The following is a 13,162-nucleotide window of genomic DNA, read 5'->3' on the forward strand; positions in this document are numbered from 1 at the left end:
TGCTTTGATTTTCTCTTCTTTCTGGAAACTGTTCTCTCTCTTAGCCTTTATGATACTGCTCTCTGCTGGTCTCCTCAATCCTGACAGCTTCTTTTTATAGTCTCCTGGGTTTTTTAAGTGGACCCTAAATTCAGTGAACCAAAAGTTTAATATGATCATCTAAAAACCCAATATAATCCTGAGCACGCTACACTAAAGCAGAAGTTCCAGGAATAAATGTGTGATAGTCACTATTATACTCTGTCCAGTTCAAATGAAGCTAGAATATTATTTCATTCTGGGCACTGAATCTTGGGAAGGGCACTAATAGATAGGAGAAGATGCAAAGGATGGTAACAAAGATAGCAGAGGGCTTCAAATATGTGCCCAATGAGGAATGGTTGAAAGAACTGGGAATACTGAACCTACACAAGACTGAGAAGGAATAGATAGCTATCTTCACATTTTTTATGTGAAAGAAGGATTAGGTATCCTCTGTTTTGCTTCTGTGAAGATGGGATTAATCCTACCTTGCCCATTTTTAGATCTAGTCACCTGTTAATTGAAATTTGGGAAAGGCCATTTAAAAGTATATATATATATATATATTTTCTATGGATACATGGGAACTATCAAACTACATTTCCCGTGGTCCAACAGGTTTCCGTTTCCGGTTCTTTGGGCGTGGGAATGCCTGCATCACCACGCAGAGGACAGTTTAAATGGGAGGAGAATCGAAAGTGGCTCTTTGGCTAGCAGGCACGGGAAGAGACGGGAGGTAACAATAATGGCGGAGGCGCCAGTTTTGAATTCTTACAAGCGAGTGGTCTAATGATTTTATCTCTATCAGCATGGCTTTAATTAAACTACTAATTTATATTATTATATCAGTCTTTATCATTTTTAATCGTAACACACCAAAAGTGTAAACATCCCACTTACACTTGAGTTGGGGAGGTCTGTAACCCACAGGTGCAAGAGAGTCGGTGATGAATCAGAATTGACTGCCCCCTGGACAGTCCTAAGCAAAGCCTTTATTGTGTTTGGTACATGTAAAGTAGAGGAAGGCACTGGAAATGATGCAAAAGAAGCACCTTTAAAAGGTAGTGACAACTTCCTCTGAGTCAGTTTCTTGTTAGTTCTTTGGAGTTGGAGTTAGAGACTCTGCTTGCTGGATCTGAGACCTGAAACCTTGGTGAGACTGTTCTTAAATCTCTCCTTTTGAACCCTAATTTTCCCCCCTTATCCTTCAGAAAGCAAAGGAAGGAGCTAAACTAGAAGCTACCAAAAACCATGTTTATACTTCATGTAAAGAGAAATTTCTTAACATTAAAGTGAAATAGGTTACCCCTTTAATGAAGGTCTTTGCTCAAGAGATGATCATTTTTCCAGGTACAAATCAAACTTAATGACCACTAAGATTCCTTCTAATTATAAAATTGTAATATTTTTTATATTTCATCCATCTCCCACCTTAGTTAGTTACTCAATGGCTTATCCTGGGCCATTTTCTCTACATTTCCTTTAGAGATTTCACTAGCGCTAATGACTTAAATTATCTCTAAGTGGCCCTCTTATATGAACCCATTCCAATATCCTCCTAATAGGTCTTCAAACAAGTCTTCACACTGCTGCCAAAATAAACTCCCTAAAATGTGGACCTACCATGCCCGTCACCTGTTCATGAGCCTTCAGGAACATTCTACCAAGATAAAGAAAGAAGTCCTCAATTTGCCATTTAGAGCTGTGCATCATCTAGCTAACAGTTGGCAACCTTTTTGGTTGTGAGAGCCATAAACGCCTGTGGAAGGAGGAGGATGGAGGCGGAAGGCGCTGGAATATGGGGCGGGGGCTGAAGGGCCCCCTGGGGCACATCCTGGGGCTCTGCCTCGCCTGGCTGGTCGGGAGGTAGAGCCAGATATGGCTCGAGAGCCATATGTTGCCTACCCCTGAGCTACAGCCTACCTTCCTATTTATTTGGTATATAGCTTGCTTGGTATATAATTGTTTGCATGTTATCTCCCCCATTTAACTGTGCATTCCTTGAGGACAGGGGTTTTTCTGTGTCCTCAGTACTTTGTACTATGCCTGGTACATAGTAGGTGCCTAATAAATACTTATTGATATGTTCTAGCAAAAATGACCTGGTTGACATTACTTGAACTATGTATTCCATCTCCTTCTCACATCTTGCATAGGTTTTCTCTAATCCTGAAATATACTCCCTATTCACCATTATTTCTCAGATCCTCTAGCCAACCCTCAAGACCTTCCCTTCAGCTAGCACTCTCTCCTTCCTCAGGCTAAGGCCTCTGTGTCAAGTGATGACAATGTCTGCACTGGGAGTCAAGGTTCTTCAAGACATTCAATAGAAAAGCTGCATCATATGCAAGAGAAATATCCTGAAGATTCCAAAAAAAGATCTCCAGGAGCTGTGAGTTATGCTTTTGCCACATATTCTCTGGATTCCCAAGGTTCTGGTGGAAGACTATGTCCCAGGCTTTTGAGGAGGACGTTTGTACAAACTGTTCTTACTATACCACCTTAGTAAGTAACCCTCTCTAAAAGCTAATTAAGAGATTTCCAGGTTAAGATGGCTGCAGAGTAGAAGCAATGTGCTTAACCTCTCCTAACCCACATACACATGACTCCTCAAAAGGACACAAAAACCAAATCCAGATGAACGACAGGACCCCACAATAGGGTGCAGCATTGAAGGTACATGGGATTTGGGCATTTCCATGCTATGAGGGGGTGAAATAGCTCTCACTAAAATGCGAGCTGATCAAAACATGCGCACATGTGCGCGCGCGCGCACACACACACACACACACATACCCCTACAGTGCCAAAGCCAGCACACAAGAGTTAGAGCAACTCTGGGGCATTCATTAAGTTCTTGGGATCGCCAGGGCCTGCTCCTGAGAGTAGCAATACTTAAGACCCCAAGAGGCTAAAGAATGCTGACTTTGAACACAGACCTTGAGCACAGACCTTGGGTGGGGACCTAGTGCAGAGGGGTGCCTGACTGTGGAAGCTGTGCTCTGAGACTCTGAAAGTAGCTTCAGGCAGAGGAACAAGCAAGGGGACCACCAGGAGTCTTGACCCTGAGAACAGCTAGACTTGAGACTCCAGGAGCCTAAAGAGTGCAGACCGTGGGCACAAGGATAAAGCTGAGAGGTGTAGTATACAGAATTGGGGGTTATAGTTTTTTCTAGCTTTGGCTGAGTTCCAAAAAGCTGTTAGAGGTTTTAGAATCTTGAGGAGAGGCAGTTGACTGGATCTTCTGTGAAGGGAGGAAGTCAATGAGCGAGCTCTTAGATTATCTAGCTTCAATATTGAAATTTAGCCTAGCATTGATATATTTACTTAAGAAATTATTATTTTAGATAGACCCTTTATATCTTCCTTTCCTAATACCACCCTGCCTTCCTTCCCTTACCTTAGTGGCTGTGGAGTTTATAAGGAGAGAAATTAGAGAGGAGTTAAATCTGTGAAGAGTTATCTAATTGACAGCATTATTTATAATTTAATCAAATCATCATTTATTCTCTTTAGATAGCATTTTGTAAAACTGAGTAAGGCAGGTCCTTACTCAGATTCCATCTTTACTTCCCTTCCCCCACCTGAGGTTCCTGAAATAACTGATAGGGCTTTCCTTTAACCCACCTTCCTAACAAACATTCTTCAAACAATTAAACCCTTTGTGTTTCAATAGTTCTATTTAGTGTAATTTGTCTGTTAGTTATCAAGAGGGAAGAAGAGGGAAAGAGACAACATACTCTGGGCTCAGAGGGTAGCTGGGGCATCCATCTTGAAGGAAGGTGTTACTTCAAAATAGGTCCCTTCCTGTGAAATTAACTAAAGCCTGTTTGTTAATTTCAGTCTAGTCTATTTCCCTCAGCTTGTGTTTGAATCTAAGTCCCAGTCTGTAAGCCTGCTGTGTTAGTCTGTTTAGTTTAACTTCTTTCTCCCAAGAAGATCTGTTTCCCTTCTGTGTTATACTCCTGACTTCAGTCCTATTATACCCTGAATCTCCTTTAATCCCAGTCTACCTGTAGCCTAATTTATCCATTTACCAAGTCTCCAACATCCTCCTTTCAATTCCCTTATCCCAAACACCTTTCCTCAAATTACCCCCATTACAGAGGGCAGCACTGTGCTGTGACTCAGGTAAAAACTGCTCCACATCTAGATAGAGAGGTTGCCTGCCTCAACCAGACTTCTGAGAAAGATAAACAGCATAATAATAATGGCAAGCCATGCCCAAGAACATCCAAAGAGAAAGATCAAGAAGAACGCTTTAACACTTGATACTTTTTACAGAGAAAAAATCCAGACAATAGAGCAGACAGCAGAGGAGAACAAACAAGAAATCACATCCAAACCTTCCCAAAAAAATGAAAACTGGTCACAAGCTCTTGAAGAGTTCAAATGTGAGATCAAGAGAAAGATGGGAGAGATTTGGCAATAAAAGTGGGAAATAAAAGCTAATTGAGACCAGCTAAATAACTGATATTAACTGATAATCCACATGGGAAGCACAATGGTTGGAATTCATTTTTTATTTTTTTTATTTTTTTTTTAAACCCTTAACTTCTGTGTATTGGCTCATAGGTGGAAGAGTGGTAAGGGTGGGCAATGGGGGTCAAGTGACTTGCCCAGGGTCACACAGCTGGGAAGTGTCTGAGGCCGGATTTGAACCTAGGACCTCCTGTCTCTAGGCCTGACTCTCAATCCACTGAGCTACCCAGCTGCCCCAATGATTGGAATTCAGGAGATGAATAGCATTATGAAGACTTCCTCAACCCTTAAGGAATGCCATTATAACTCTTGGGACAAATATAGGCTATGCTCTGGGAGACTGAGACTAAAATGTGTATTACGCTTTAAAAAAATAACGGCAAACTGAAGAGGTCCTATAGGATTGGAAACTGACAAATGTCTCAATTGTCAAAACTAAGGAAGAAAGTAGTGAATAGATCAAACTATAGACCAGCAAGGATGACGGAGCTCTGTCAAAATTTTAGAATGCATGTAAGTGATGGGACAAGCATTTAGAAAGAAGTCATAATTTCTTAAAGCCAGCATATTTAGAGCCATTTTGGTCACACTAAGAATCTCATCTCCTTTTCTGACATGTTATTAGGCTTGGTAAGTCAGAGGATTGCAAGAGATATAGTACATCTAGATTTTAACAGAGCACTTAACAAAATTTCTTATGATATCCTAATGGATAAAATGGAGATAATACATTTTCTAATTCATTATCAGCTAATGTCCATGAACAATGAAATAACTGGCAGTTTTACCAATGTTAACATTTTTGTGATTTAAGTATTATCAAGGTTACAAAAAGGTAAATAATTAGCCTTGACAAAAAAAATTATAAAAGACAGGTATAGTTTCAATAAAAGGCATTCTCAATGGCTTCTAAAATAATAATTGGGGAAAAGAGATCCTTACATTGATATATCTCCCATACTATAATCTCTGCTTCCAGCCTTGCCCTTTTACCTATCATCCAGGAAAGTACTTTGTGGAGAAAGAGCTGCCACTACCAACAACAACCACCAACCATATGCCACTAATAAGCAGGCATCCCAGAGCCCCAATAATAGCAGTACTCTTAGACCACTAGCTCTGCTTCAAGCCTAGCTCCCAAAGACATTATCTAGGGAAGCAACCCTTGTGGAAATTCAACCTACTTGTCCAGAAAAAACAAAGTTCTCATTACCAAGACCCTTACTATTGTCAAATAGTTCAACAACAGAAATGGATATGATCCTAACTAAAAAAAAAGATATATTCACGTCTGTTTTTTCATTGAACCCTAAGAACCACTGGGCCTTTCCATATAACTTGGAACTGAAACTTTCTATGAATGTTGTTTCCCCCAGCTCTCTTTGAGAGCAATTGTCTTCTTTTTGATTTGTATTCCCAGCACTTATGCTAATTCTTAATACATGGCAAAAATTTAATAAAAACTTTTTTATTTATCCTATAATTTAACATATACTTTAACATATAAAGAGATAAATTTTATTATTTTAACCTGAACTGTGACAGTTATTCACAAAACTTACCAGCTTTGAAATTGTGTTCTGTCCCATTCAAACTTGTGATCTGGATGTCGGAATACTGTCTTTCCTGAAAACAAGGGATTAAATTCAGAATTCGGTGTGCTGATAATAACTGTGGTTGGAGACAAGAATCCAAATATTGCTTCTGGAAATTGGGCCAATTCTTTGGCTTCTAGATGTTCTATTCTGAAAAGGTTAAGATTCAATGAATTAAAATTGATTCTTTTAAAGTACTTTTTCTAAAGCAGTTTAATAAAAACTATACCTGGTTTAACATTGATTTCTTTTTAAATGTCTATAATGACTAATATTTATAATATCTATAGTACCATATTAGTATTTACAACAAAATTTAGACATCAACTCAACAAGCATTTTTTATTAAGCCCTCACTATGAACCAGGCATAGTTCTAAGCATTGGGGACCCAAAAAAATCAGAGAGTGTGTTCTCTTTATTTTTTTTCCATCAACTATTTCACTTCTGAGCCTTATACTTTCTGCCCTAGATGTTAGATGAGACATATTTTCGAGACATGGAACCCCTAAACTAGCAGGGTACACATGCAGGTAGCTAATAGAGATACAAAAAAATTCCCACATATCGGTGGTAAGGTTCTTACCATTTCTGGGTTGGAGGAGGACAATCATTAAGGAAAGTTTCATGCAAGGGGTAGCTTCTGACTTGGATTTTAAAGGATGGGCAGAAATTTATTTAACCAAAAAGCATGTATTAAACCCTTACTTTGCACCAGGCCCTGTGCAATAAGCTAGGGATGCAGAAACAAAAAATAAACAATGGCTGCCTTCATAAAGCTTACATTCTGTGGGTAAAGATGAAGAGGAAGGACATTCTAGAAATAAAGTGGGAGTGAACAAAAACATGGAGGCTGGCAGACAGAAGATATATGTGGGACCAGAAAATTATTCAATTTGACTAGAAAATTCCTTCTTTTACATTTCCCATTTCCCCTCAAAGTTCAACTCAAATATATCCAAAATACTTGGGATATTATGGTACTACAAATAAGATAATCAGAAATTAAATCCAGAGTTAGTTTATCATCAAGGGGCTAATTTGCACAATGCACATTTTGATACTGTTTGGTGCCATAAATTTTAAGAGTCTTGGTTATTAGATCACATATATTGAGTTGTAAGGCACTTGGGAGGTCACCTAGTTAAAGCATCTCATTTTATAGAAGAGAAAACTGAGGCTGAGAGGTTAACTGATTTGTCCAAGGCCATAAAGGAAGTGAGTATCTGAGATGAAATTTGAACCCAGGTCCTCTGACTCTTAATCAGTGCTCTTTCTACTGTACCTTCTTTGCTCACAGAGATAATTCACAAGTAAGGGGAAAAAACAAGATGGACAAACCTCAAAGTGATATAAATGTCTAAAAAGAAAGTTGAGGAAAAAATGATAAAGTACATTTTTAAATAAATGTTTAAATATATACATATATGAGTGTGTATATGTGTTATATGTGTATATGTTTCCATGGCTGTGATTACCAATTAGATAAAAGTAAGAGGCAGACTGATAATAAGCTGAGAAGGCATCCAAAAGAAAGTGGATTTGAAATCTAGAATTACCAGAAAAGATGTGAACAGTGGAGGAAAACAGGTGGCACTTGGTGAATTACCCCCACAACTTACAGGACAGTTTCAGGACAGAACTAAAGTGAAAGGAGGCTCATGACAAAGCCGAGTGAGCCACATATCAGGAATGAGTGGTTCTGTAAGAAGGAGGATGAAGGGGTAAATCAGAGGTTCCTCAAAGCAGAACAATATGTAAAGTAGTTGGAATTTCCTCAAACAAAAATGCCCTTTGTTTTTATTTTAACAGTTGTTTATATCAAATAATAAAAATATCACCACCTAAATGATTTTTGTGAGTGGAAATGATAAAATAAAGGATTGAACTGGCAAAAGCCTCGTCAACTTCATATTTATAAGAAGATCTGAAGAAAATTAATTACATTTTGGGGTTTATCTAACACCTCATTTCTGAAAATATAACAAAAACGTTTAAGTGCTTTAGAGGGCACTTGCATTATTGAAAAAGCAGGTGTCAAAGATGGAGCCAAGATGGCAGAGTAGAAGCACAGAAAGCTGGAATTGCTCTGAGAATCCTTTCCACTCAACCTTAAAATAGTGCCTCAGAATGAATGGAGTGACAGAACCAACAAGGGGATGGAATGAAGCAACTCCTGCAGAAAACAACTTGAAAGGTCGGCAGAGAAGGTCTATTTCAGTGGAGTGAGAGAGGAGCACTGCTGGCAGTAAAGCTATGCCAAGGAGTTCAAGCTGCCAATCTAACACTCCAGGTTCTGAACCTGGGCACAAGCCAACTTCAAGACTCCAAGACCCTACCTAAGCCAACAGCCGAGTACCCTACACTTACCCCTTAAAGTTCCAAGCCCTAGGCACAAGCCTGCAGTGAGGCCCCAAGCCCTAGTATAAGGCAATCCATGGTACCTGACCCATTCAAACCAAAGGGGAGGCCCAGAGCCACTGCCCAAGCCTGCAGGAAGGCCCCAAGCTCCATTACAGAGTAGTCCATAGTGCACCTGGGCTGGTGAAGCTTAGAGTGAGGCTCCGATTCCCTGCCCAAGTTTGCAGTGAAGACCCAAACCCCACCACAACCCCAGCACAATCCACAGTGCACTAGGAAAATGAGCAAATGGCAAAAAAAAAAAAAAAAACCCACCACCACCACACACAGAGAATATCTAACCATAGAAAATTATTATGGAAACAAGGAAGAATAAGACACAGACTCAGAAGAAGGCAATGAGATCAAAGCAGTCACATGCAAAACTTCAAAGAAAAATGGAAATTGGTCTCAGGCTCTAGAAGAGCTCAAAAAAGAATTCAATAAACATTTATTAAGTGCATACCATGTGCAGGTATTATACTAAGCACCGGGACTAAAAAAAGGCAGATGACAGTCTCTCTTTTGATCATCTTCCCTAAGAAACTTATATATTCATACTATATAAATCTATTACCCAATCTAGATCTCAGTGACTGGTCGGAATATATCTCCACCTCTTGGCTTCTCTGGCTTCCTTCAAGTCCCAGTTAGAATCCCATCCTTTACAAGAAACCTTCCCTAATCTCCTTTAATTCTAGTACCTCCCCTCCAATTTATCATGCATATAGTTTATTTGTACATAATTTAAATGTTGTTCCCCCATTAAACTGTGAGATCCTTGAGAATAGGACTTGTCCTTTGAGAATAGGACTTGTCCTTTGCCTTTTTTTCAGCCCCTGGGTGTTACATAGCACCTGGCACACTTAGTAAATGTTTACTGACTGACTTCTCAACTCTTGCCCTCATACTATGAGACTTCTATATATTATGATGCCCCCTCGAATACGCAACTTCCTAGTTCCTTAATCTATGCAATTCCCCAAACCTACTTCTCCATTCTACCTTAATTACATCTTCTACCTTACCATTTTCCATAAACTTCAATTTCCCTGTTCACAAACTCTTAACTTCCTTTATCCAGTCATAATCGTTCATCATTCCATTTTTATTTAGTTTACATAAGTGGTTCCCAAACTTTTTTGGTCTACCGTCCCCTTTTCAGAAAAAAATACTACTTAGAGCCCCCTGGAAATTATGAAACTATTTATTGAACTCAAAATAGAAAGCAATACAAAAAAAAGTGTGGCCATCACCACCTCACTGGATCGCTGCAGCACCCACCAGGGGGCAGTGGTGCCCACTTTGCAAATTACTGGTTTACATGAACCCTAATTCTCTGCTTCCTCCTCAAATTGACTTCTTTTCCCTCTATTCCTTGCTTCTTTCCCAGGCTCCTGCGCTGGCCAAACTCTCCTTTCACTCCTTAGTGAATCAACTCAATCCTACACTATCTTCTACTCTCCATCTTCTTGTCCCCCAATTTTATCATGGATCAATGACCCTGACAAACTCCAATACTAGATTACTCCCATCTTGTCTCCTTTGCTATTTAATATAGCTGGAAGAAATTACAAAACTCTGCTGACTGGGCCCACTACAAACTCATATTATCTAAAGTATCTGGGCCCTAACAGCAGGAATGCAAACATTCTATTTCCTCCTAATAGGTTCTCTGTGCTGCTTTTCATATCAATTATTCCAAAAGTTCTAGTCTCTCCTTAAGCATCACACTGTAACTTTTCCTCCCATTTTCTCAGGTAAGGACTTCATCTCACTAGTACACTGAAGGAGATCATTCACCAAACTTACCTCCTTATCTCATATCAGACACTCTAGTTTAAGATGAAGAAACATTTCTCTTTGCCAAGACAAACTTCTTTAACAAATCTCTGAGCACTCCAGCAAACAGCCCCTACTATTATTCTCCAACCCCATCTTCAATCTCTCCCATCTACTCACTCCTCCCCTGATGTCTACAAACATTCCCAAGTCTCCTCCATCCTTCAAATTAAAAAAAAATTTAAGCCCTTGCTTGGCAAACTACCTCCACTAATTATTGTCCTATATCCCCTTATAAGGCTAAACTTATCCAGAAAGCAAAATACAACTGATGCTTTTGATAAGCCTTTCATCTCACTCTCTTCTAAAGTGCTCTACAATCTGGCTTCTGATCTCTTTACCTGAAACTTACCGATTTAACTGAAAGTTACCAATCTCTTAGTTGCCAGATCTAATAGCCAGAGATGTTATATCCCTAACAAAAGCTAAAGGAAGCATTTGCTATGTCTTGCATAAAGAGCAAAAGGCTTAAAATTAAAGGATAGGGGAAGGAGAATATATATATGGAAAGAGAGAGAATAATATATCCCCATCCAAGTTAGATAAAAGAGAGAAGCTACAGAGTATAATAGTTGAGGCATCCAAAAATTCAAAGGAAACAAAATCCAAGAAAAGAGAAAATAGTAAAAAAAAGTTTTTTCCTATATACAAATCCCACAAATTTAGACAACAAACATGAGGTACTAGAGGTCCTAAGGCAAAGGAGCAAATTTGACATCATAACCATCATTGAGATGTGGTGAGATAAAACCCATGATTGGGTCATGGATTAGTATATCTCACTCAAAAGGGGAGAAGAGGTTGTGGTAATGTTATTTTGTAAAGAAATGCTCAAATAAGGAAATCCCAAAAACAGAGAAGAAAGGCAGAACAGTATGTGGGTGAAGGTGTAAAAAAAGTTATGTCACTGAAGTACACTATAGACTACTACACAGGGAAAAAAAGTCAACAAGCATGAGTGGTTAAGTAACTTGTGCAAGGTTACACACCTAGTAGTGTCTGAGGCAGGTTTTAGACTCAGGTCTTCCTAATTCTTATTCCAACTCTATGCCCTGTGCCAATGGGCTCTTTGAGAAGTAATCTCCTTCCCATTCATAGAGGCCAGATGATCACTTATTAAATAGATTGTAGTCAGGATCTTTTTTCAGGGTAAGGGTTGGACTAGATGGTCATAAAAGTCCCTTCCAATTCAAGAATTCTCTTAATATCAACAAAGAATGCAAGTCTCCTTGTTATGCCACATTTCTTTTTTTTTTTTTAAATCACTAAACAAAATCCTGTGGTTGCTTCTAAGCCGCAGTTCTAATGCTAATAAAAACAACAAAGCAGGGGTTTTTAAAGATATTTTGGGGAAAAGAGAATCAGAGAGAGAGGAAAATGAGATAGAGAAGACTGAGCAACTTAATTCTTACTTTTTCCTCTGCCAAAAATAAAATGATCTGGGGACAATGAACAACAATGTGACTAATCAAGGAGTAAAGAGATAATAGGAGTACCTGTCATCAATAAACTCAAGTCACCAGAACTATAGAATAGAATATTACCCTGGAGTCCTCATAATCAGTAGCTACAATGTAAGTTGCAATTAGTGATCTTTAAAGGGCTACAGAGAATCTGAGAAGTACCTCAGCAAAGGAGGGTTAATGTTACCTTGATTTAAAAAAAAAGATACAACATTGCTAATATGGAAATATTTTGCATGACTGTATATGCATAAACGATATCAAATTGCCTGCCATCTCAGGAAAGGAGGGAGAAGGAGAGAGGGAGAGAATTTGGAACTCAACATTTTAAAAAATGAATGTTAAAAGTTATTTTTACATGTAATTGGGGGAAAAAATTTTTAAAGGAAAAAGCAGACCTTCAGAACTTAAGGTCAATAAGTTTGATTTAAATTCTTGTGAACATTTTCCCTAGGAAAAAATTTAACATCTGCATTATAAGCCCTATTAATTTCAACTAGGTGTAGAATATGAAAGGGTTTTGTTGGGAGTTTTTTTGCCTTTGACCAAACAAAAATTTTCATGTATAAACCATTAAGCATATTTTACAGTTAAGAACTCTGATTTTCCACGTGTTAGTCAATAAGTATTTATTAAGCATTTGCTAAACATGTCAGGTATAGTGCTAAGCATTTAGTAAAGTAAAAATTAGTTCCTGTCCTCAACAAGAATATACTTTAGAGGGCAGCTGGGTAGCTCAGTGGAGTGAGAGTCAGGCCTAGAGACAGGAGGTCCTAGGTTCAAACCTGGCCTCAGCCACTTCCCAGCTGTGTGACCCTGGGCAAGTCACTTGACCCCCATTGCCCACCCTTACCAATCTTCCACCTATGAGACAATACACCGAAGTACAAGGGTTAAAAAAAAAAAAAAGAATATACTTTAATGGGGAAAACTATTAGTCTCTATTACTGCTCTTTTAAATGTTAACTTCAATGTTACTCTCTCTTCCAAAGTAAAGTCAGTTGGGGTAAAAGAATTATAAACATAATAAATGCCACCAATAAGAATCTAGGGCATTTCTCCTCCAAGTTGTAATTTACACATCCTTTGAAAAATGTAAGAAATGAACCAAATGATTTAATTCTCAGAACACTGTAATGTTTTATCAATGCCTTCCTCAATCCCGCTCCTTCCCTAACAGAACTCTCTTAGAACCATGTAGTACAGTTATGCAAAACCAAATGATGCCCTGATCATCTCTAGTAAGTAGCACATGCCTCATATTCTGCATCTGTAGTCTCTTCCCTCTCTGTGAGGAGGTATATTTCATCAGACCTCTAGAGTCAAAATTTGTTTTTGCCTTGATCTGGGTTTTGAGGTC

The 13,162-nt window shown here is 38.7% G+C and overlaps 1 protein-coding gene across 1 annotated transcript in view; it reads right to left on the reverse strand.

Annotated features, from left to right (window-relative positions):
• Window positions 1-13,162, reverse strand: part of HENMT1 (HEN methyltransferase 1) — a 36,907-nt gene that overhangs the window by 13,621 nt on the left and 10,124 nt on the right. The window contains exon 5 of the mRNA XM_044675917.1: window positions 6,066-6,248. Within this exon, the coding sequence (XP_044531852.1) occupies window positions 6,066-6,248 (183 nt within the window). The remainder of the gene's footprint in view (window positions 1-6,065; window positions 6,249-13,162) is intronic.

Source organism: Gracilinanus agilis, chromosome 4 (assembly GCF_016433145.1).
Source record: "Gracilinanus agilis isolate LMUSP501 chromosome 4, AgileGrace, whole genome shotgun sequence".
Lineage (NCBI taxonomy): Eukaryota > Metazoa > Chordata > Mammalia > Didelphimorphia > Didelphidae > Gracilinanus > Gracilinanus agilis.